The 23468-nt window shown below is 37.2% G+C and overlaps 1 protein-coding gene across 4 annotated transcripts in view; it reads left to right on the top strand.

Moving 5' to 3' along the window:
* The window catches only part of KLHL5 (kelch-like family member 5), a 52391-nt gene extending 37008 nt beyond the window's left edge, over nt 1–15383 (top strand). For all 4 annotated transcript variants that reach the window (XM_004681350.2, XM_012724190.1, XM_012724192.1 and 1 more), the window contains 5 exons: nt 1784–2008; nt 2676–2838; nt 7354–7566; nt 8551–8722; nt 11040–15383. In XM_004681350.2, coding sequence (XP_004681407.1) covers nt 1784–2008; nt 2676–2838; nt 7354–7566; nt 8551–8722; nt 11040–11096 — 830 coding nt within the window. In that variant the 3' untranslated portion in view covers nt 11097–15383. The remainder of the gene's footprint in view (nt 1–1783; nt 2009–2675; nt 2839–7353; nt 7567–8550; nt 8723–11039) is intronic.
* Nucleotides 15384–23468: the final 8085 nt, after the last annotated feature.

Here is a 23468-nt window from a genome sequence, read left to right as displayed (position 1 = left end):
TTCTATATGAATAAATAAATAAATCTTTAAAAAATAATAAAAAAAGAAAATTACAATAAGCTTTAAAAATATTTCTTAAATTTATTACCGAAGAGAGATGATTAACATTACCTTTTTTTTTTTGATAGAAGGAAAAAGTTTGTAAGATAAATTTTAGAGTAATGAAAATCTCATGGCTAAAAATTACAAGGAAAAATTATTCAAGTTCAAACTTGTTTTTGAACAGCTACTATGTATATAAGAGACTCTTTTTATTTTTAGAATATAGAGATGGAAAATAACTTGAGCCAATCCCAAATAATTTAATCACTTTGTAGGGTAAACTTTTTAAAAACTGTAACATGATAATATATTCAATAATACATATATATATATATAAAATACAACACAACTTGTATAATTCTGGAGGTGAACAACAGTATTAGTACTCTAATGACCTAATTTTGACAATACTTATAGAATAAATGTTTGCCTTTATTGTAATTCTATGAAACTAGCTCTGGCTGCATGTTGTATTAGAAGTTCAGAAGAAAGAAAGAAGTAAATTCAACTTTTCATACTGGAGGGTAGATTTTGGGGGGGGGAATGGGCTTTAAAACTTCTTTTTCTATCTCTGCCACTCTTATGTCACAGAGAATGGTATTTGGAGTCTTCCAGTTGTTAAAAAAAAAAAAGAAAAAAAGTCAACACCATGAGGCAGTTTCTCAAACTTGCCGTACTCAAATCCTCCAGAGCAGTCTGCACTTCCGCTCTCGTCCTTCCTGCTGGCAGTAGATTGTGCCCCTCCCCCTCTACAAATGCTGGCCCCTCATCTGTGGTCAGATCCTGTCCTCTTCTGCCCCTTCAGGGTCCCTTTGTCTCCTGAATTTTCAGCATCTTTACTCTCAGCTCTACCCTTCTCATTAAATTGGAGCATGTTCAGTTTTTTCCAACTTTAAAAGGAAAACAAAACCTCCACTAACCCAGTTATTAATTCCCACCTTTCTTCCTTCTTTCACAAACAGAAGAATCACCTGTGCTCACTCTCTGCTTTTCCTCACCTCCCAGTCACATCCCAACCACTCCAACAAAGGAACACTCCCCAAAGGCATTGGTGACCTCCATGCAGCTAAATCCAGTAAAACTTTTTCTTCTCCATCTTACCTGATCTCTCAGAACATTTGGTAATGTTGTATTAGCAGTCCTGCCTACTGTGACCTTTGTTCCCTCTGGCTTCCATGGCACTTTCCTCACACTCTGGCTTCTCAAGCTCCTCTAAAAAGATAATCTTTTCTCACCTGATCTTTTTTTTTTTTAAAGATTTATTTATTTATTTATTCATACAGAACTGGAGTACAGGGCAGAGATGCAGAGATGCAGAGGGTGACAGGATTCACCAGAGACAGAGAGGGGAGCAGAACAGGCAGATCGACGAAATACACTGCTGAGGGGAGCAGCGGGCGGGTCAGGAGAGGTCTGCTGCGCCATGTGGTCACCTCCGGGGCAGGCAGGGATCGAACTCATGCAGAAGTGGCTTAAGCTTCTTAGTGCAGTGCTTTAACCCACTACACCGCCAGGGAGGGCCCATCTCACCTGATCTTTTAATACCCAAGCCTGGGGTGGGATGTGTCCAGGAGAATAGAGATGACATCAGAGATAGGAGCGAGGACCAGATTCACAAGGGCATATTGGAAAATAAAATACTATTTTCAGTGCTGAAAAGTACATTCTTTGTTTGTGTAATTTCCATAAATCACTCAAGGTAAACTTTTATGTGCATTAACTTTTATTTATTACTATTAAGGAGCAACAAGCATTGAGAAGTATGATCTCCGTACAAATATGTGGACACCTGTAGCAAATATGAATGGAAGGAGGCTACAGTTTGGGGTTGCAGTGTTAGATGACAAACTGTATGTGGTCGGAGGAAGAGATGGACTGAAGACTTTGAACACTGTGGAATGCTACAACCCCAAAACAAAAACTTGGAGTGTGATGCCTCCTATGTCTACCCATAGACATGGCCTTGGTGAGTGCAACTCGTCAGATTTGCTCACAATGTTCTACATTTAGTTTCCAAGTATTTTTGCACTCTCCATCAGACAGAAAATAGTATGGCAGCAACAGTCAGTCACAAAGCATTACTTCACATGCTCCCTGCCGCCTGAGAAGTAGAGGCTGAGGAAGCAAGTGTGTACATAAACAGGGCAGCAACAAGCACGTGGGAGAATATGGATACTTAAGAATTTTAGTGTAGCTTGATGAACTGACCAGCCAGCTTTTAAAATATGTGTTCTGTGTTGACAATTAATGTTAGCTAACCTATGTGAAATGCTTATTTAAAAGCCTGCAGTGCTGCATTTTTCATCAGTAGCCCTTGGTTTTTATTCAGAAATGAATAAGAAACCAGAAAAATTTTGCGGTGGCACAGAAAATAGGATGATGGCAACTTCTCATTTTTTCATTCACTGGGCAGACATGATGTATATGATGCGCCATGCTATTGGCCTATTACAAATACTGCAATGATTTTAAATCTTTTCCAAACTGACAGATTGTCAACAAAGTGCAAATTCTTTCTATTCCTAAATTCATACCTGTTTGACTCTGCAGCTTCTCCTCTGTCATTAGTAAAAACGTGATCTGTAAGACTTAGCAGCAGGTCTGAAATCCTTATTTTTCCCATTTCCTTGTAGGCGTGGCTGTGTTGGAAGGCCCCATGTATGCTGTGGGGGGGCATGACGGCTGGAGCTATCTGAACACTGTGGAAAGATGGGACCCGCAGGCTCGCCAGTGGAATTTTGTTGCCACTATGTCCACTCCTAGGAGCACAGTTGGCGTGGCAGTACTAAGTGGAAAGTAAGGAGATATTTAAAGTTCCATTTAAAACACAATAATCTAGATGTATTAAGCTATAGCCTGTCCAGTAGAAAGCCATACATAAATACATCATAAAAGAGAAATACACTGAGTGGTATCACCAGACTTTCCCTGTCCTAACTTTCTATAATAGCTTTCACGCTAACATGCAAGTGTTATAAATCTCTGGTTATCATTTCAAGTGAAGAAATTTTATATAAATATTGAATACAGTAAAACTCTGATAGCTTATATAACCATAAAAGTGTATGGTCTTTTAAGTGTCATGTAGCCTCTCTGAATATTTGCTAAATAATTCCAATCATCTGATTCTCTTGACTTTACTTTTCTTGGGAAATTACTGAAAACTAAATTGGATTTAGAAAGAGATGCTCTCTTGCCTATTGTCTGCTTTAGGTACAGTAAAAGGACTGTGATAGTGGTGCAGGGGTTAAAGTCTTGGTGCTAGCAAGCTGTGCCAGTCACTGCAGCATAGGTTTGATCCCCGGCCAGCGAGGTGACCCATGTGCCGGATGCAGCAGCCCTCTCCTGTGTCGCCCACTGCTGGCCCTCAGCAGTGTATTTAAGTCGTTCTACCTGGGCTACGCCCCACTCTGTCTCTGCGGAATCCTCTCATGCACACCCTTTCACCTCTGCCCTACACCCAGTTCCTACATGCAGAATAAGTAAGTCCTTTTTAAAAAAGAAGATTTGGATAGAGGCATTGCCAATAGCTTTTGGTAATTCAAAAATTAAATATCTTTTTCAGATCGCTTATAAAATGGAGCCCTGTATGATTAGTGAATAAAACTGTTTGTTGTATACATTTACTCATTTAAAAATCTTTATCATTTCTAGAAAGATAAAGGAATTGTATTGTCATTATTAAAAGTAAGAAAATATAAGTAAAATGTATGTATGTTGTAAACTAAGGACCTATTAGTTATGACCTACGTTGTGTTATTTTTAGCATTGTTACAAGTAATAGAGAAATAGAGACCCATGTTTAAATGTCTGATCTCTGTACCCACCATTTATTTTCACTAATTCATTTATTGTTGGTAAGAGTCAGCCACCAAAGAATATAGTAAATGAGAGAAAAAGAAAACTAATATCTTCTTGATTTTCCATCTTTGGCATAAACATTTGGGGTTAGTCCATTGCACTATTTTTGTTCAATGGCATATTCCTTAGCCCTATTTCTGTCTAAAAATATTAATTTCTAAAGAAGAACCAAAAGAATAACCTTGCCATCACTCAAATCTGATTTCCAGACCTATAATAGCCTGGGCTTCAGGCAGAAAAATATCTTTGTTCCTCACCTTTTCTTGCTCTTTAATGAGAAATCAATGTCAGTCTAATGTAAATAAAAATGCAATTGAGTATAATTCTGATACAACCCTAAGAATCATACCAGAAGCTAAGGATTTTTTTAATCTACCAAATATTAAATATCAAAGACATTTGATTTTCAAAGTGTAGTATACTGACATTGTGATTACAGATAGTCTATTGAATACCTCTCGTGCTGGTCCTTTTGTTTCTGACTCTGCTCTCCCACTTATCTTTCTTCTTGGAGACCTTCCTAATGTTTGAACTAAAATACTAATTGAACAATGTCACTTTCTCATTTAAAAACTTTCAATAGCTAATTTGACCAGGCCTCTTTTAGATCTTGCCTCTGTCCACCCTTCTAGACTCCTCTGTTCCCTACCCATGCATTTGACACTCCAACTGACTGATGGATGAAAAATGCACACCTTGCATCTCACCCTTGTTACCTCTTGATTCCCATTTTATCTGCCTTGAGATACTACTTCCCAAATATCCACTTGGCAAAGTCAGCGTCCTTGAAATTTGCTCAAATTATCTCTGGAAAACTTACCCCAGTTCCCATTCTCAGTTGCTCAGTCCCCCTACACTCAGTGTCCATTCCATCCTTTGCATTTTTACAGTGCTTAATTTGTGTATAATTATATTGTAGCATGTACTCTCCCATTATTAAAGTTATTTATACAGATCATGGTCTTTGTAACCTGGTTCCACTTTTTTGTTCCTTATACCTGACAAAGTACTTTGCACGTAATCTGAAGCATGTAAGTTAATTGAAGAATACCTTGGTACACATAGATGATGTGATAGTTTAATTACCCTAAAAAAGGATGTGTCAAACCAGCATTTTTCTAAACCTGCTTTAAAACAAGGTAGAGATGATTTAAAATATGTTTTTGGTTTCCACTTCTAGGTACATAGCCAATTCTGAAAAAATGTTCTGATGATGTTGTAAATTTTTTTTAAGGATGTAGTGAATTAAAAAAAATCATTTTGCATCTGCAGCATCCTTTTTTTAAAAGTTGTATTTATTTATGCATACAAGAAATAGATATAGGCCAGAGGCATGGGGAATGAGAGGATTTACCAGAGACAGAGTATTAGGGAGCAGAACAAGTGGATCTACTGAAATATACTGCTGAGGGGAAGCAGTGGGTGGGACCGCAAAGATCTGCTGAGCCATGTGGGTCAGCTCCCTGGTAGGGGAGCATGCTTAGGCCACAGAGGTCAGTGATAGTTTAATAATTCTGTGTCTTAATCCCTGCACCACCAGGGAGGCCCCTGCATCTTTTTTCTACCAATACTTTGTACTTTAGAACATACTTTTCTGTGCCTCAGTTTCTTTATGTGAATCTCAAACAGTATCTACCAACCACCTGCATTCTTCATCATAATTTTAAGTCAGTAAGACCTGAGTCTTATTCTTAAATACTGTCACAATTTGACATAATATTTCTCTTTTATTGAAATACTATCATTAGGAAGAAAAATGAGTTCTGAATCTTGTATGACATTTCATTAAGCCAATTCATATTTCTGAAAATTAAAACTATTTCTTAAAACTTGGACTTCAAATGCTCTATTTTGGGGACACCTGTTAAGTCCTCCACAGAATCCTAGTCGTAGAATGCAGTTTGAAAATCACTAGATGCGATCATTCTTCAGAGAGTTACTAATACAGTTTAATCCTTAATATTTGTTCAGTAGAAACGTGTTTTTAGGGACTTACAGTCTCCTAAAAAAATGCTACTTTCTGAAAGGATACAAATAGAGGCAAAGTTGTCTTTTCCCCATAGCAATTTTTACCATGTGCAACCATTCTTCAAATCATAGCACTTTAAATCTGATTATCAGTAATCCCCTTAGAGATGACAAACCCCAGGTAGGTGTAGCATAAAGAACTTGCTAAACTAGTAAGTGATGGTACCAGGATTCGCACCAAGCATCTGACCCTGAGTGATGGTTCTACTCACTGTACAGCACTTTTCACAGTGACCCCCCCCCCCCGAGAAGGATGCTGGTACCCTGAAGCCTGTCGGTGTGTGTATGTGTGCGTGGGTGTGCATTTTAATTATTGATACTCAAAATTTTTATGTCTTCTAATACTGTGATTCATATCTAGATAATTACTCTACCAATTATTAAAGATGAGGGCAATTTAATATTAAGAACAGTAACCATAAAAAGTAGTTTTTAACAGATAAAAACTTTAATAAAGTTTCAAATAAATTTCAATTCTCATACAATTAGTATAGTTTAAGTGCTTAAAATATTTACATGTTCTAAAATGTAAAATATTTTTAAGTTTAGAGTCAAATTGAATAGAGTACATTGATTGATAATGAATTGAAATTATCTAGGCAGCAGGTCATTAGCATTTATTTTGCATAATTTACAGTATCTTATTGCAATAATTTATTGAAACAATAAATACACTGTTGTTTCAAGTTATCCTCATATTCTCCTATTTTATTTTTACAAGTACATTCCAGGTGGCTTTTACATCTGCTCACTAGTATTACTTTGTAACCTGCGTGACCCCTACATGTCTCTTAACCTCCATGAGGTCCACTTTCTTCCTCTGTGAAACAGGATACAATTAAATTAATAGAGTGATGTCTGCTACATACATATATATGATAATACATTGTAATTTTAGCATATCATCTTTCTTACTGGCACATAAATTGACACTGTGTCTTATAATTGATGGTAATACCATAAAATTTAATTATATAACATATAATTTAATAACATAATTAAATAAGTTAATTATGTTAAACTAATATAAGTAACATACCTACCCTATGGTTGGAGCACAGTAACTGTTATAACAGTTTCTTTCCTTTTGTAACCACGTGCTATCTTAGCTACTTACAAACTATGTCAATTCTAAGACGAAGTTTAACTTCTCTGAAATTGCAATACATCTTATAATCAGTGGTGACATGTTAAACAGATGGAGGCTGTAAGAGTTGTCATTGTGTTCATGTGATTTATGTATTCATTTTTTATGCATATGTAGAGCGCTGTCTGTTACATACATATCATCTTTCTTAATGGCACATACACTGACACTGTGTCTTATGGTAATACCATAAGAATAATTTCTTTCTCTTAAGCATAACAGTAGCACTATTTCTTATTTGTCATTGTTTGTTCTTGTGTTTATTCTTTTTACAGACTTTATGCAGTCGGTGGTCGTGATGGAAGTTCTTGTCTCAAATCAGTTGAATGTTTTGATCCTCACACTAATAAATGGACCCTGTGTGCACAAATGTCAAAAAGGAGAGGTGGCGTGGGAGTGACCACCTGGAATGGATTGCTGTATGCTATTGGGGGGCATGACGCTCCCGCATCCAACCTGACTTCCAGACTCTCAGACTGTGTGGAGAGGTAATTTCCTGTGAAGGAAAGCTACATATACTACACTTAGTTATTTATTTATGTGTCTGTCTGTGTGTGTGTGTTTAAGAGACACTTGCAGAGAAATTAGTATCTTTTTATTAAGGATTCACCACATGGAAGGTGGTTATTTAGGAGCTTTGGAATCCGTGGTTTGTCTGTTCTGGTCAGCTCTTGGTTTGTCAGCTAACAGCCTAATTGGAATGTTTCTCTCATCATATCACTGCCTACTTCAACTTTACCTTAGAGATGACTGCATAATGTATTAATTGAATGATAGGACAAACATTTATTGTTGCCTTTTTGTACTAGACATTGTAGAAATGAGAGAAAAGGAGCTTGATGAAAAGAGCCCTTTCAGCAACTGGAGGCTACATAAAAAAGAAAAGGAAAGGGAAGTTTCTAACATATTTTGATATAAAATATAGTAATATGAAAAAATAAAATAAAAAGCTAATAGGGTTTAAAGCCTAAACAAGTCATCCAACCTGGCCTCACAAAACTTGAGTCCAAAGCCAGATGAAGAGCCCGCAGGCTTCAGCAGTAGTTCAGGCTTCCTCTGTTGTGTTCAGTCTGTTGCAAGGGATGGAGAGAGTGACTGGGTTTAAGAGGAAGTGGTGTTGGTAGGAGCATGAACGAGTACTCTAAATGGAAAGGGATACGGCTCGCTCAGAAAACTAGAGGTGATGAAGAGTAGTGTAGCGAGTACAGGGACAGTCTTGAGACCTCACTAAGAACTGAATTTTTAAACAGCAGTGGGAAGCTAGTGAAGGCATGCTTGTGTATTACTTACACTACAAATGCTTGGAAGAAGGATAAAAAGTGAAATGACTGTTTTTCTTTAAGAAAGCAGGAAGATTATATCTGCATTTCACTTGTATTGGGTGAGAAGATGACTCAGATTATAATTGTTATATTCAGGATATGTGAAAAACATGAAATAGTGCCAGCCCTAGTTCTAAACTTTTCTTTCAGATATGATCCCAAAACAGACATGTGGACTGCAGTGGCATCTATGAGCATCAGCAGAGATGCAGTGGGGGTCTGTCTACTTGGTGATAAATTGTATGCTGTTGGAGGGTACGATGGACAGACTTACCTTAATACAGTGGAGGCTTATGACCCCCAGACAAATGAGTGGACACAGGTATGGCATTTCACTTTTCATTTTTACACTCACTGTTCTTTTTAAAGCTAGCCTTTTTAGTAAAACAGGTGCTCACAATTTTGCCCAGTATTGAAAACTGTAACATAATAACATGAGAAAGCCATTTCTTAATTAAATGAGAAAACAAGAGGAAATATTTAATTTTGTAACATGATTAAATTCCAAAATTACCTTTAAAGTATCTGCCACTATTTGCTTGCTGGGAATTGATGAGATGTTCTAGTATAGCGTTGATACGAACACAAGACAGATGTATAATAAAGAGACATAAACAATCAGAAATGAAGATAATGATTAGAATAATTGAACCACTACCCACACGTGATGAGTAAGTTTTAAGTACTCATGCCCCTGATACTTGAGAGCACATCAGATGTCTGGTCATAACCTCATAAAGATGGTAATCCTAAATTACACTGATAAGTAAGAAACTTAATCTGGCAAGCTAGTTAACAGAAAGAATTTCACTGTGTCTATTACTAGGAAGGTCTATGTGTCCATCATCACCCAGAACAAAATCAGGGATTTAGAACCCCATCTCAGTATCTGACATAAAAGGCGTCAAATATTTAGTTGAGCCAATGTTTTCTACAAGAAGTAATGGTTGAGAAAATAAAATGCATGAGAATCCCCACTGCAGAAGTACTTAACTACTTAGACAGGTAAGATCCACATATTTTAAGGGAAGAACCCACACCATAGAGCAGTTGGAATGAAGTGACTCACAGTGTTGGTAGTCAGTGGTTATGAAAACTCAAAAAACAAGAAAGAAAATGAATAAGAGCCCTTCTGTGAGAAAGAAGTAGGATTTAGCTCAGTTTTAATGAATTGATCAATTCAGAAAGGTAGAAGGAAAGGGGCACCCATGTAAGAAAACATAAATGAGACTGAAGCACATGCACGCTTCCTTGAGGGAGTGTGACTGAACTTTATTCATGCTTGAGAAAAGGAAGAGTTCCAAGGGGAAAGAAAGTGTGAGGTCAAGACGAAGAGAGTTAGTGTCTTGGGGGAAAACTGCTAATTATGAGCAGATGTTTTGATTTAGATCACTTAGCAGTTACTCCTAGAATATTCTTTTTTTGAAAAAAAATTATTTCATTTTTATGCATACAGAACTAGGGTACAGGCCAGAGGTATGGGCAGGGAGGTGAGAGGGTTCAGCAGAGACAGAGTGGGGTGCAGAACAGGCAGATTGACTGAAGTACACTGTTGAGGGGAGCAGCAGTTGAGACAGGAGAGGTCTGCTGTGCCATATGGGTCTCCTCCCTGCCCGGGGATTGAACTTGGGCTGTAGTGGCTGCTGTAGCTTCATAGTGCTGCACTTTAACCCGTTGGGCCACCAGGGAGGGCCATGGGTGGAATTTCTTATTTGTTTTTTCTGATAAAGAGTAGCAAGTAGAAAGGGCTTATACTTTTCATCCACACACAGAGAAGGCAGTCAACCAATGTGAAGTAATAGGTTCCTGTGGAATAAGCAGATCTCAGGCATTCACTGTGCTTTGTATACTCAGGCAGCCCATCTGTTACAGGCCACTCCAGATACTATTTAACATTTTGTCCGAATTGATCACAGAGCTAGCCAAGGTATTCAGCATTTCCTAATATCCATATTGTGTATTACTTTGAAGAAAATATTGAATTTCATGTAGTACAGTTACTGAGCTGTTTTTAAAAATCACCTTTTTCGGGTCCTCCCTGGTGGCGTAGCGGGTTAAAGCACAGCACTGAGAAGCTAAAGCCACTTCCGCATGAGTTCGATTCCCGCCTGCCCCAGAGGTGACTACATGGCGCGGCAGACCTCTCCTGACCCGCCCGCTGCTCCCCTCAGCAGTGTACTTCATCGATCTGCTTGTTCTGCTCCCCACTCTGTCTCTGGTGAAGCCTTTCACTGCCCCTGAGCCTCTGGCCTGTACCCCAGTTCTGTATGTACAAATAAATAAATCTTTTAAAAAAAAATCACCTTTTTCATATCCCAACTAAATATTATGGTGTGTACCAGAAACCAGTATAATGTTATATGTCAATTATATCTTAAAAAAAATTAAAAAGGTAATTTAAAAAAATTACCTTTAAAAGGGAATAAATACTATATAATCATGTGATATACCTAAAACAGTGTACCCTATGGAATGTTAAGTTCTTGGGGAAAAGACCAGGCTGGAAACAGGGCTGAGGCAGCAGGGGTGCTGGGTGGCTGCTCCTTGTCAGCGGCCAGACAATTTCGTGTTACACAGTGGCATGGGATTACCAACTACCACACTAAACCCAAACATATGTCCTTTTGTTTCTTTTTTAGGTTGCTCCACTGTGCCTAGGAAGAGCTGGGGCTTGTGTCGTGACTGTAAAATTATAAATTAGTGCTTTGTTTCCTGAATAAAGAAATCTTCTTCCTTTATGAATTTGCTATAATTATTCTACTATCAGTGGATACATTTTTAGTAAATTTGCAATGTCACATTCCTGGGCACAAAGTGCCTGATCTCAAAGAGAAGATATTAGACACAAGTGGATGACCCAGGTCAGTACTTCCACTTCATAGTAAACTCAGAACTACAGCTGGGGGGGTTGTGAACATACATTCCTGATGTAAAAAATAAGGAAAATGTACTTCTCTTTAATACGACCCAGAGTTAACTGGGAATTTCATTTATTAATAATCAAGCATATTTTAATTAAAATATCCACATTTCTTTTATTATAGTGCAAATATACTAGGTAAAGCTTTTTAATGTTTTAAAATTTCACCATACATAAATTGCAGTAATCTGTATTCATTTATTTAATGACAACACTATTTTAATGACAAACTAAAAAACTATGCTGTATTATATATACTTTGGTTATATATTTAATATCTAAAATTGGCTCAGCCCAATGAATACAGAAAATAATTAAATAGTTAAAACAACAACCAAATGAAAGTTTGATATGATCTCTGGGGTCTACTTAAATATGCATTCTATCTAGATTCACCAAGAACTACATGTTATAATATTCTTAAATGGGAACTGAAACATGGTATTTGCATTAACTTTAGGATATGCAAATTTGTGTAGAAAAAAAATGAATGTTATATACCCTATAATGTTCTTTCACCTAGTATTTATGTGAATTTGTTTTCTTTTATATTATGAAAGATGCTTTGATATGTCAAAACTGTTTGGATATTCTTATGTCCTCAAACCTGTATCTGCCTCGCCTGCCTTGTTTTTATGTTTTGCCACAGTTAGTAACCCTTTATGCTTCTTTGTTATCAAACAGTTTGGGGGGAATGGGTTTAATGAATGTTTGCAAAATAAGTTTAAAGTGTTTACTACCCAAAGTTTTGTATATTTGTAAACTCAGTTACATATGTGAATGTCAATACTCTCAGTGAATTGTTTATTGTTTGCAAAAATTCACTGAGCAGTAACATTTTGTGATAAATCCTGTAAGATATAAGTCAGCAACTTATATCTTAATATAAAGACGACATAAACAAAATCCTCATCTTTTAAAGTTCGATATTGTGGTTAATAGATTTTTGTATTTTATAGTAAGGTTGCCTTTACTTTAGTTGCTTTCTTTAAAAATTACTCTTCTTTTTTTTAATGAGCTGATGTGAAATGCTTATGAAATGTTTCTACCTGGGAACCCAAGAAACTGAGAACTTCTATTCCCAAAACAAATCCTGTGATCATTTTACTGGTGTGACTGCTAAGAAGGCAATGGTAATAGTGAAAAATGCATAGTACACATGTTCTTTATGTTTTGAATGTGAATTCAGTTATTTTCCAGACAAGAAGGGATCGCCGTAGAAAATATTTATGGGTTTCTAAGTAAAAAGAGAAGAAGAGAAAGTATAAGAAATAAAACAGTCCTCCTAAGACTGAAGACTCATAAAAAAGAAGAAATATGGGTCTTCCTTATACCCACTATGCAGCCTGTCTGTTAGCCTGTCCACTGAGATACTTAGCTGCTATTTATGTTAACTCCAATTAATGGCTACCTTACGAAGAGTAATCTTTGCTAATGATTATTGAATGCCTGTTATGAACTAGGAACCGAGTTCTTTGCATGCATGCACTTAGTTCTCACAACAGCCTTCTGAGATATCTTTTATCCCATAAAGGGTAGTGTCATTCCCATTTTACAGATGAAGAAATGAGGCACAAAGAGGTTAGCTCCAAGATTACACATAGTAAGTGACAGAGATTACAGTGTGTGCAGTTTGCTTAGGAATCCCACACCTTATCATTCCTGCTGCTAGGCAGAAACCAAAAGTTACATTTTATGTGAGGAGTCATTTATTTTTATGAAAAGGGAAATGAAGATTTAGGTTTTTTAGAAGTAAAATTTGTAACAGTCACACCCCTATCAGAAATATTTGTTTCTTTAATACTGGTGGGAGACGTAGGGTCAAAGGATAAATAGATTTTGTTTTAAACTCTAACGGAATTTTTTAGGAAAGGAAATGCAAGAAAACATGACATACTTTTCAAAAAGTCTTCTAAATATTAAATGAATTACATGCTATTGAACCATGAACAAATTTATTCATCAAAAGTAAGATGTATTTTCAGTGAATTGGGTAACCTAGACGAAATGCACAAAACTTCAAAATACAAAAAACCAAAACTGATTCAAAATAAATTAAAAACCTGAGCATAACTATAGCCAGAAAGTTACTAGATTAATAATAAAAAGTGCCAAGAAAGAAAGTTCAGAACTAGATGGTGTCACTAGTTAATTATATCACCAAACATTTAAAGAAAAGCATCAATTCTTACTAAATTCTTCAAAAAAAAAAAAACCTAGGAGTGAACACTTTTCTAATTTACTAATTCTATAAAGCCACCATTACCTTGATAATAAAACCCCAAAGATACAATATATACCATACACTAAGATTTATTGCTTGACTACAGGGGAGGTTCAACAAATGACTATCAGTAAAATAACAAGGAAGAAAACATCATCATTTCAACTAATAAAAAAAAAAAAAAACTTGACAGAATTAAACACCCTTTCCTACACTTAGCAGATGAGGGAACAAGAGAAATTTCCTCAATCTATTAAAAGGCTTTTATGAAAACCCCAACTAAATAGTGAGAGATTAGTTTTTCCCCTAAGATCAGGAAAATGCCCATCTCACCACACTGCTAGTCAACATTGTACTAGAAGTTCTAGCCAGAGCAATTTAATAGATGATAGATATATATAGAAAGAGAGAATGAATTTTGATTTAAAAGCATGTAACTAACTTGTTTCTACATAATGAAAATCCTAAAGAATCCACCAAAAATACTTATAGGTAATAAATTCATGATGTTGCAGGTTACACAATCAACACACAGGTCTGATTATTCTCATGTACTGACCAAAAATTTCTGAGAAAGAAACTAATAAAATTTTGTTGAAAGAAATTGAAATGGGCCTAAATAAATGGAAAGCTACCCCATGTTCTTTGGTTGGAAGAATAAATAACATTAAAATGACATTAAAATCCCCTAAATTAGCCCAGGGAGTCAACGCAGTCCTGATCTAAATCCCGATGGTACCTTTTTTGCAGAATGGAGAAAATTGACCAAAAAACGAAAAATAAAATAAACCCTAAACAATCTTTAAAAAGCAAAGTTGGAAATATTTTTTTATCTCAAAGTTTATTACAGAGCTACAATTACAACAATATAGTGTTAGTGTAAGGATAAACATAGATCAATAGCCTAAAATAAAAAATACAGTAGCAAGTTATGATCAATATGCCGTGGTCAACAGATTGTCAACAAGAGTATGAAGGCCACTCAGTGAATAAAGAATAGCCTCTTCAAGAAATAATTCTAGGACAACTGATACAAGAGAATGAAGTCAGACCCTTATATATAGAACTACTAACTCAAAATACATCAAATTCCTAAACAGAGTATCAAAAACTCTAAGTAGAAAACTTTAACATAAATCATGACCTTGGATTTGGGCAGTGTTTTCTTAAATAAGATACCAAAAGCACAAACAAACGATAAATTGAACTTCATCAAAATAAACTTCTGTGCATCACAGGACACTATCAGTAAAGTGAAAAGTCAGCCCACAGAATGGGAGGAAATATTCACAAACCATGTCTGATAAGAGTAGTTACCAGAACATACAAGGAACAGGTCCTACACGCAACACCAAAAGCACAGGTAATTTTAAAATGAACTAAGGACTTGAGCAGACATTAATGAATATTAAGTCCAACAAACACAGGGAAAATGTGAACATTTTTTAATCATTAGGGAGATGTGAATCAAAACCACAAGAAGACGTCATTTCACATCATTATAATGGCAATAATCGCAAAAACAAAATATCAAATGTTGGAAAGGATGTAGAGAAATTTGAACCTTCATTGTGGGTGGCAATGTAAAATGGTGCAGTTTCTGTGATAAGTGGTATGATGACTCCTTAAGAAGTGAAAGGGAATTACCATATGATCCAGCACTTCCACTCCTGGGTACATACCAAGAGAAAAAAAAAAAAACTGCTGCAAACTAGTGTTCCAAACAAAATCTTGTGTGTGCAGTAACAGCTAAAAGGTAGATCCCAAATTTTCATCAGGTGACACTGGAAAAACAAATCATACTATGCACATATAAAGGGATATTTTTAGCCATAAAAAGAAATATACTACTACACATTACAATATCAGTGGACTCTGAAAACATAGTGCTAAGTAAAAGAAGCCTGACATAAAAGGCCACATATTACATGATTCTGTTTATACACAATTTCCCAAATATCCAAAGGGAGAGAAAGGAGATTAAAGGTTGCCAGGGAAGGAATGGAGAATGACTGTTCAGTGTGCAAGTTTCCTTTTGGGTTGATGCAAATCTTCTGGAACTAACTAGTGGTGATGGTTATATTACATGGTGAAGATACTAAATGCCACTTATGGTAAATCTTACGTTATTATTTTACAACAATAAAAAGTTTTATTTAGTGTTTTATCAATTGTTACTTAAATATAACAAAAAGCACTCTATGCATATCACTAGGATCAAAACTCTGTGTTTATATTTTATCCCAAAGAGAATTTTTAAATGTAATTTGCAAGTAAATGAATAAAAAAAAATTGACCGAACTGTTCTTTTGATCTTAATTGTAGTCTAAAAGGAGAGTGAGAAACTGACAAACATAAAGGAAAGCTTGATTAGGAGCTCTTCCCCAGTGCCTGGCAAGCCACAGACAGTCCATAAATGTTAACAATCAAAATACCCTTTCATTACCTGTGTATACTGTTTGGAATTGTTGATAATAACTTTTAATTGGAAACAAATATTCAGTGAAATGATAATTTTACTGCAACTGGATTTATAAATTCCCATGTAACATTTTCATTTAGTTTCATTTTTAATTGGAGTAAAAATCAAATACCATGAAAAATGAAAGCAGTCATCATCTCCATCTCACATACTTTCTGCAGATTGATAAGAATGTGCCAGTGCCCATTTAGAGATTGTCATCTGATCTCCAAGGCCTGAGAAGGATCTTATTTGGTATCTTTTGGGCTTGGACAATTTAGACATCTTGTGAATCTCTTGCACAAACACAGTCCTGATTGATGTGGGTATGAGCGTCATCACTAGTATTGCTGAGCTATTTCTCTCCAGTCCCGGGTGATTATTCCTTTGGGCTAATGAGGTGCCTCTCCAGAGGGAAGCTCAGGAGCAAAGTTCAGTGTGCTAGGTTTTTGTCCTGGCTGAAGTTGGTTCCATTTGATGGCATTTCTTTATGGGTAATAAGCAGTTATATTTAATTGGACTATTTTAAAATATGTTAGTGAGTGAAAATTTCTTGTGCAAGTTTGTGCCTAAAAAGTAAGTAATGTAAGTTGGCTTATTAGTGGCTCAGTGGCCATGCGATTGTGTGATAATGCCGGCTTGCGTGAGGTTTTCAAGCTATCATGACTACACTATCTTCCAAAAGCAGTCATTACTTATGTTTTTATATTGTCACTTTTTAAGATAATAAAAACATTCTACTTGAAATTAAAACGTAGGAATCAAAACTACATTTTTAAATAGCTTTCTTTAAAGTTGTGCATATTTATCAATCTGAAATAAGTGACAGACTGAGCAATTCGATCCATCAATGGAGTTAATCTTGTGGAAGGAAAGGTTTTTGCTTAGTGGTAACTGGAGTGGTGAGGTTAGTGAGAAAATGTCATTCAAAGCTGTGTCAGTGACAAAAATAGCTGCGCTGTGTGATACTTAAGAGAAAGAAAATGCTGGGTAAAATTCTGGCAAAAGTTGACCTACTTATCTGTCTGACTTTGTATCAGAAGCAGCAGCAAAGCTGTAGAGCCCCACTGTGGGGGTGAGGTAATCCAATTGAGAATTCATTTATCTCAGAAACCTCCTGATCAATAAAATAAGGCCTTGAGCAAAACAGCAGGGATACTGAAGCTGAATAGGATGATAATAGAGGGGAAAGAATGTTGGCTCGCTTTTACCCCTGCCACATTTACATTTTCTCTACTGTTGTGCTTTGCAGATGAGGTTCTGCTAATTATTTGTTGACAATGTGAACTAGACTTGGTCTTAAAGGTAAATCACCTCAGAGGTACTGGAATATGGGTTAACAGTATGACAAATTGTGAAACACAGGACATAAGGAATTCATGCGTTTTCCTGGCCCACATGGGGAGCGGGGGTGTGAAATGAGGAGAGGGTAGAATACTTGGGACTGGAATTGCTAACGTAGAATATGTTCAAGAAGTAAGGAGTAGCCCAGACTGCTTGCAGCATCTGATAGCAAGTAGAGAAATGGGGGAAATGTCAGCTACCGTATTGCTTTAACTTAAAGATGACAGATGTCCCTTCTATCTGCACATGACTCCAAAGGAATACGGAGAAACTCCAGGGGGTTGTAATAATTGCTGGAGATGAAGTCTGCCGCCAGGCCCCTCTACACTCCATCTACTTTCTCTGGCTGTCCTCTTGGCCTTATTAAAATAGCCCTAGGGCTCGCTTACAGCTAAGATATGTTAATTAACCAGTCTGTTTTTATCTTCTTCCCACAATTTTGCAAGAGATTTTCAAATGCCCTGGATGTTTTACTCAATATTTGGTGGTGGGGAAATATTGAAGTAACTTCTCTCTTTTACCTGTATCCTTCACAATAAGAAATAATCACTGAAGAGACTGTATTAAATGACTGCTCAGGTCCTGTGTAATTCCAGCATTTAATAATGTATGTTGACTATCACAGAACATCTCTTGACATTCATCCCCTCCAAATATGACATCTTGCCACATCAGTGCCAGCAGGAATGCACATTACTACAGGCGTTACCACAACGTAGTGAAGTATTTTCGAGCACAGTGCCTTATAAAAGTGGCACTCTAGAACTGCCCTGCCCTTTCTGACAAGTAAGGATTATTTGAAGAGCCTTTAAAATAGCTAAGATGGCCCTCCCTGGTGGCGCAGCGGGTTAAAGCACAGCACTGAGAATCTGAAGCCACTTCCGCATGAGTTCGATTCCCGCCTGCAGCCTGCCTGGAGGAGACCACATGGCGAGCCAGACCTCTCCTGACCCGCCCGCTGCTCCTCTCAGCAGTGTACTTCGTAGATCTGCCTGTTCTGCTCCCCACTCTGTCTCTGGTGAAGCTTCTCACCGCCCCTGAGCCTCTGGCCTGTACCCCAGTTCTGTATGCACAAATAAATAAATCTTAAAAAAAAAAAAAATAGCTAAGATATGCAAACAGCCTAAATGCCCCCCAAAAACAGATGACTGCCACAAGAAGATGTGGTATATATACCCAATGGCCTCTACTCAGTGATCAAAAATGATGAATTCATGCAGCAACATGGGTGGAGATGGAAGGGACTTTGCTATGTGATATAGGTCAGAAGGAAAAAGATACATATTGGATGGTTTTCACCTGCGGGTGGAATATAGGGAAAGTCAGGAAAAAAGACGAAACTTCTAAGTAAACCACAGATCAGAGGCATCTGGCAAGGGAAGGGGCGGGGCAGAGAAGAGCACAGGGACTGTGGTGATGGTTCCAGGCCTGCACTCCACAGCCTCTCACCGTGCGAGTCTAGCCGGAAGCCTGGCCATTCTGATCAGTGTAGTTCTGCACTATAGTCTGTTTGCATCCCCCCACCATTCGTATATTGAAAGCTTGTCTCCCAAACGTTACTGGTAATGGGGCCTACAGAAGTACTTAAGTCATGATGGTGGAAGCTTCACAAACGGGATTAGCACCTTGTGAAAGAGGCTCCCTAGAGACCCCAGTCCCCTCTGACAAGTGTTACACCAAGAAGCCTGCGGCTGGAGAAGGACCCACGCCACCATGCTGACACCTGACAGCAGATGTCCCAGCATCCAGAACTGTGAGTATAAATTTCTGTTGTTATAGCTGGCAGGATGGACTATGACAGCCTCATACCAAAAGCAAACATTTTAGCACTCTCCAACACAACTGAGAGAGCCATTAATTCATATAATTATGAGATTACAAGTCATTGTTTTCTGCTCATGTTCCCTGAGAACCACTGAGGTAATACTTCATTGGTTTTATTTGACGTGTGCCAGTATATAATTCACTAGATTTTCACTAGTTCAGATGAACTTTTCCCAAGTTCATTGTAGAAGAAAGGAGATTTTTAACAAAGTTACTTATTTGTAAGGGTCTGAGATGAAAAGGAGCTTTTAAAAACAGAAAACTCAGTTGACTCTGATTTCTGAGTAATTTGGTCAAGTAGATCATGGAGATGAATCATCCTATTTAAAACAACCAATAGTTCTGAGCAAAATATCCTCCTAAAAGCACTGAAGAGACAATGGATTAAGAGCTGTGAGGACAGAAAGGAGCAGCACATAGCATTTACCCTGAGGGCGTTCACCAACCCAGGGACATTGCCTTGGTGCTGGCAGCCAGCCTCCCTGGCGTGACATACAAACAAGTCAAAACTCAGCATACAGCTGCGGGGGACACTCAGCCTCTCTAAAGCTGGGCCCTTAACCTGCTCGTTTTCAAGAGAAATGGCACCTACCTCACTCTCCAAGACTAGGAGACTGCAGAAAAGAGAATCTCTGAGAACTTGTGACTGCAATCCAGCCGCCCCCCCCCGACACACACACACACACTCACCTATGTGAGTATAATATAAACTCTGGTTTGTATTATGAAAGAAATAGAAAATCTGTATAGTCCCATTTGAAGATAAACCCACAAAGAAAACTCCAGGACCCAGATATTTCGCCGACAATTTCTACTAGTCAAGGCAATATAATGTATTTAAACAGAATTAAATGCCTAAGTTAATTTCAGAGAACAGTTGTGAGGAAAATGCCCTCTCTACACAACCAATAAAATATTTTCCCCTTTCTGCCTCCCTGGTGGTGCAAGGGGTTAAGTCTCAGCACTATGAAGCTATCCACGCCACTACAGTGCCAGTTTGATCAGGCCAGGGAGGTGACCCACATGGCACAGCAGACCTCTGCTGTCTCACCGGCTACTCCCCTCAGCAGTGCATTTCAGTTAGTCTGCATATTCTGCTCCCCATTCTGTCTCTGGAGAATATCACATTAAACATTAAAATGTAATGTCTGTGCATATTTATGTTTATAATTGAGGCAAAGTTCACATTACATAACCATTCTAAAGTGCATAATTCAGTAGCATTTAATATATTCATAATGTACAATCATGACCTCTTAGTTCTAAAATACATTCCTCAATCCAAAAGAAGTCCCCATAGCCATTAAATAGTTACTCCTTAAATTCTTTCCCCAGCTCCAGGCAACTACTAAATCTTGATTCTATCTCTGTGGGTTTACCTATTCTGGAGAGTCACATAAATAGACTCATGCAGTATGTTGACTCTCTCAGACTTATTTCATTTAGCATATTTGTACAACTTATCCATGCTGTAGCACAAAATGTATCAACACTTGAGTTCTATGTATTGTATGTGTACACCACAAGTTCCCCATTTATGGGCACTGGCTGATGTCCATCTATAGCTAGTGTGGATATTGCTGCTGTGAAAATAATGTTTTCAGTTATTCAGAGTGTATACTTGGAAGTGAAATTGCTGACTTTATATATATATATATATATATATATATATATATATTATGTTCAACTTTGTGAGAAACCATCAAACTGGTTTCCAAAGCAACAGAACCATTTATATTTCTGTGTATAGGTATTTTAAGAGAAGAAGTTACTCACCTTCAGAAACAAAAACAAGCTTTTCATCTGTTTTCTTAGTCTTAGCATACCTTAAAATAAATCAATGGTTTTCAATTCTGGCTGTACAACAAAAGGAGACTTGTTGTTTAAAGAAATGACAGGCTCCATCTTCAGAAATTCTGTTTCAGTATATCAGAATTGAACCTAAGCCACCCCAAATGATACCAAGTAATCCTAATGGCAGCCAAGATTGAGAATTAGTGCCTATATAAACTCAGGAGAAATAATGCAAAAATCCTTCCTTAGCGAATAGGAATTATTAAATTGTTAGGGCCCAGAATTTATTTATTTATTTATTTTTTGGCTATTTGTCTTATAGACATATGATTATAGTCACACTTGGCACAGAAATTGGGGGGAAAATTAGCTTAATGTTGACTACCCCATTTTATGTTTACTTAAAATTAAATTTTATGTAACAGCAATTAATAAGTTATAAATGGAATTGATAGCTTTAGCTACTAATATTAGGAAACCAAAGGGAAGAATGTTCAGTTTAGGATTCCCTGATCAGACTATCTACCCCTAGTTATTACTTATTATGCTTATTAGAATTTTTTTCATATAATATTACTGGGAATCAAGTTATATTTTAGGATTAGGATCTAGGGTAGTAACTAAATTTTTGAAACTCTTAGCAAAAATGGCCAGAACTTATTGATAGTTGCTCCCCTTTAAAACCTGAGGGAAATTCTCTACCTAGTTAATAAAGAGTGCTCAGAACTCTGTGAATTTATTCTTTATCCTAATCATGGAGACTTGCTCTAAAGATTAGGATTTGACCGGAGGTAGTGGGGGAGGAAGTAGCTAGTAGTCCCTATCTAGAGCCCCTCCTGGTCCGTTATTGGATTACATCAGCTCTTATTTTTATTAACAACATATATTAGATATTAGAATGTTGAAACGAAAAACAATTTCTCACTTTAACTTCTCATTGCTTAATAACAATCACAACTTACCTATTGCTAATTGAGTGCCTGATATATATCAAGGAAACCTGGCTAACACACTGGCACGTCTTAATAACAGCCCTGTAAGGTGGCAGCATTCACTCCATTATAGAGAAGCAGAGCTGGGATTATCTAAGTGCTAAGTCATTCTTAGTGGGTTCAAATCACCGCAGCTACATCTCCTACCACACCTCATTGCTTCTAACACATTTTTCCTTCAACTACTGAAAGCCTACCTGTCCTCCCAGCCTAATGCGTAAAACAAAAATAAAAAACAGAAAACGAGGCACTAATTAGAACCTCTAATTTGTATAAAATAATACTGCTTAAAATCAATTGAAAAGTGATTTTAGAAGGCATAAGCTAGAAAGAGATTTGTTGCTCTATAAACTTAATATAAAAAAGGATAAAGACTGTTCTTAGTATAGTAGACATGGCAAAATGTAAAGGAAACATAGAAACAATTATCCAAAGATCAGCAGTCTCATTGTGATCTATAGACACAGGATAATCACCATCTCCTGGAAAAGTGTTAGAAATGCAAATTATCCAGGGGCCCTCCCTGGTGAGCAAGGGGTTAAAGCCCAGCTCTATGAAGGCATCTGCAACCACTGCGCTCTAGTTCCATCCCTGGCCAGGGGTGTGACCCACATGGCGCGACAGACCTCTCCTGACCTTCCGCTGCTCCCCTCAGCAGTGTACTTTGGGGACCTGCCAGTTCTGTTCCCGTGAATCCTTTCACACACCTCAACCTCTTGCCTGTATCCCAGTTCTTACATACATAAATATAAATCTTTAAAGGAAAAAAAAGCAAATTATCCAGATGCACTCAGGGATTAAATCACAGGTGCTGTGGGTGAGCTAAACAAACTGTTTTTTACAGGTCCCCCAGATGGTTCTAATCCATACAATGTGAGATGCACACTCAAATTTAAAACAAAATTGTGTAAATATAGCAGCCTCAAAAACAGAGAAAGGGAGCTGAAGGGGAATTGACTTATTAGGTATAGGAAAACTAAAATTCCATTTTACTGAAATTGTATACATTTCTATGGCTAAATACTCAGCAGTCTAATCAATGTGTTATATTTCTTGCATGAACTAAACAAATGTGTTAAACCACTCACATACCATAATTATAAATACAAAGTAAAATAAACGAACATTGAGGCAAAAACTAGAAGGAAATACAAAAAAATACATGTTGATAATGAAACTGTCTTTTTAAACTAATTGAATTTTAAAGTCAAATTAGGTAGGCTGTGTTATTCCCATCTGTAGGGTAAATTGTAGGGCAAATCACTAATCCATAGCCTCTGTGGTTATCATCTTTGGCCTTACTCTTGTTCATGCAGCAAGCGTAGGGAGCGTGGGCTTGGGGCCACGGGAGCCTGACTGGGCACCTGGAGTTTGGGTGTGCGCATGCGTAATTGTGCACACCTGTGCCTGGAGGCCAGGGTTATAAGGGCTGCATCACCTGAGCCAGCTGGCTACAGGAGGGTGACCACAGCCTGGAGCGAGCTCAGAGAGAAAACGAAGGTTCTTAGG

This window comes from Condylura cristata, unplaced genomic scaffold, assembly GCF_000260355.1.
Source record: "Condylura cristata isolate star-nosed mole 26May11 unplaced genomic scaffold, ConCri1.0 scaffold00012, whole genome shotgun sequence".
In the NCBI taxonomy this organism is placed as follows: Eukaryota; Metazoa; Chordata; class Mammalia; order Eulipotyphla; family Talpidae; genus Condylura; species Condylura cristata.
The sequence above is the reverse complement of the archived record's forward strand: the minus strand, read 5'-3'. Positions and strand labels throughout refer to the sequence as shown.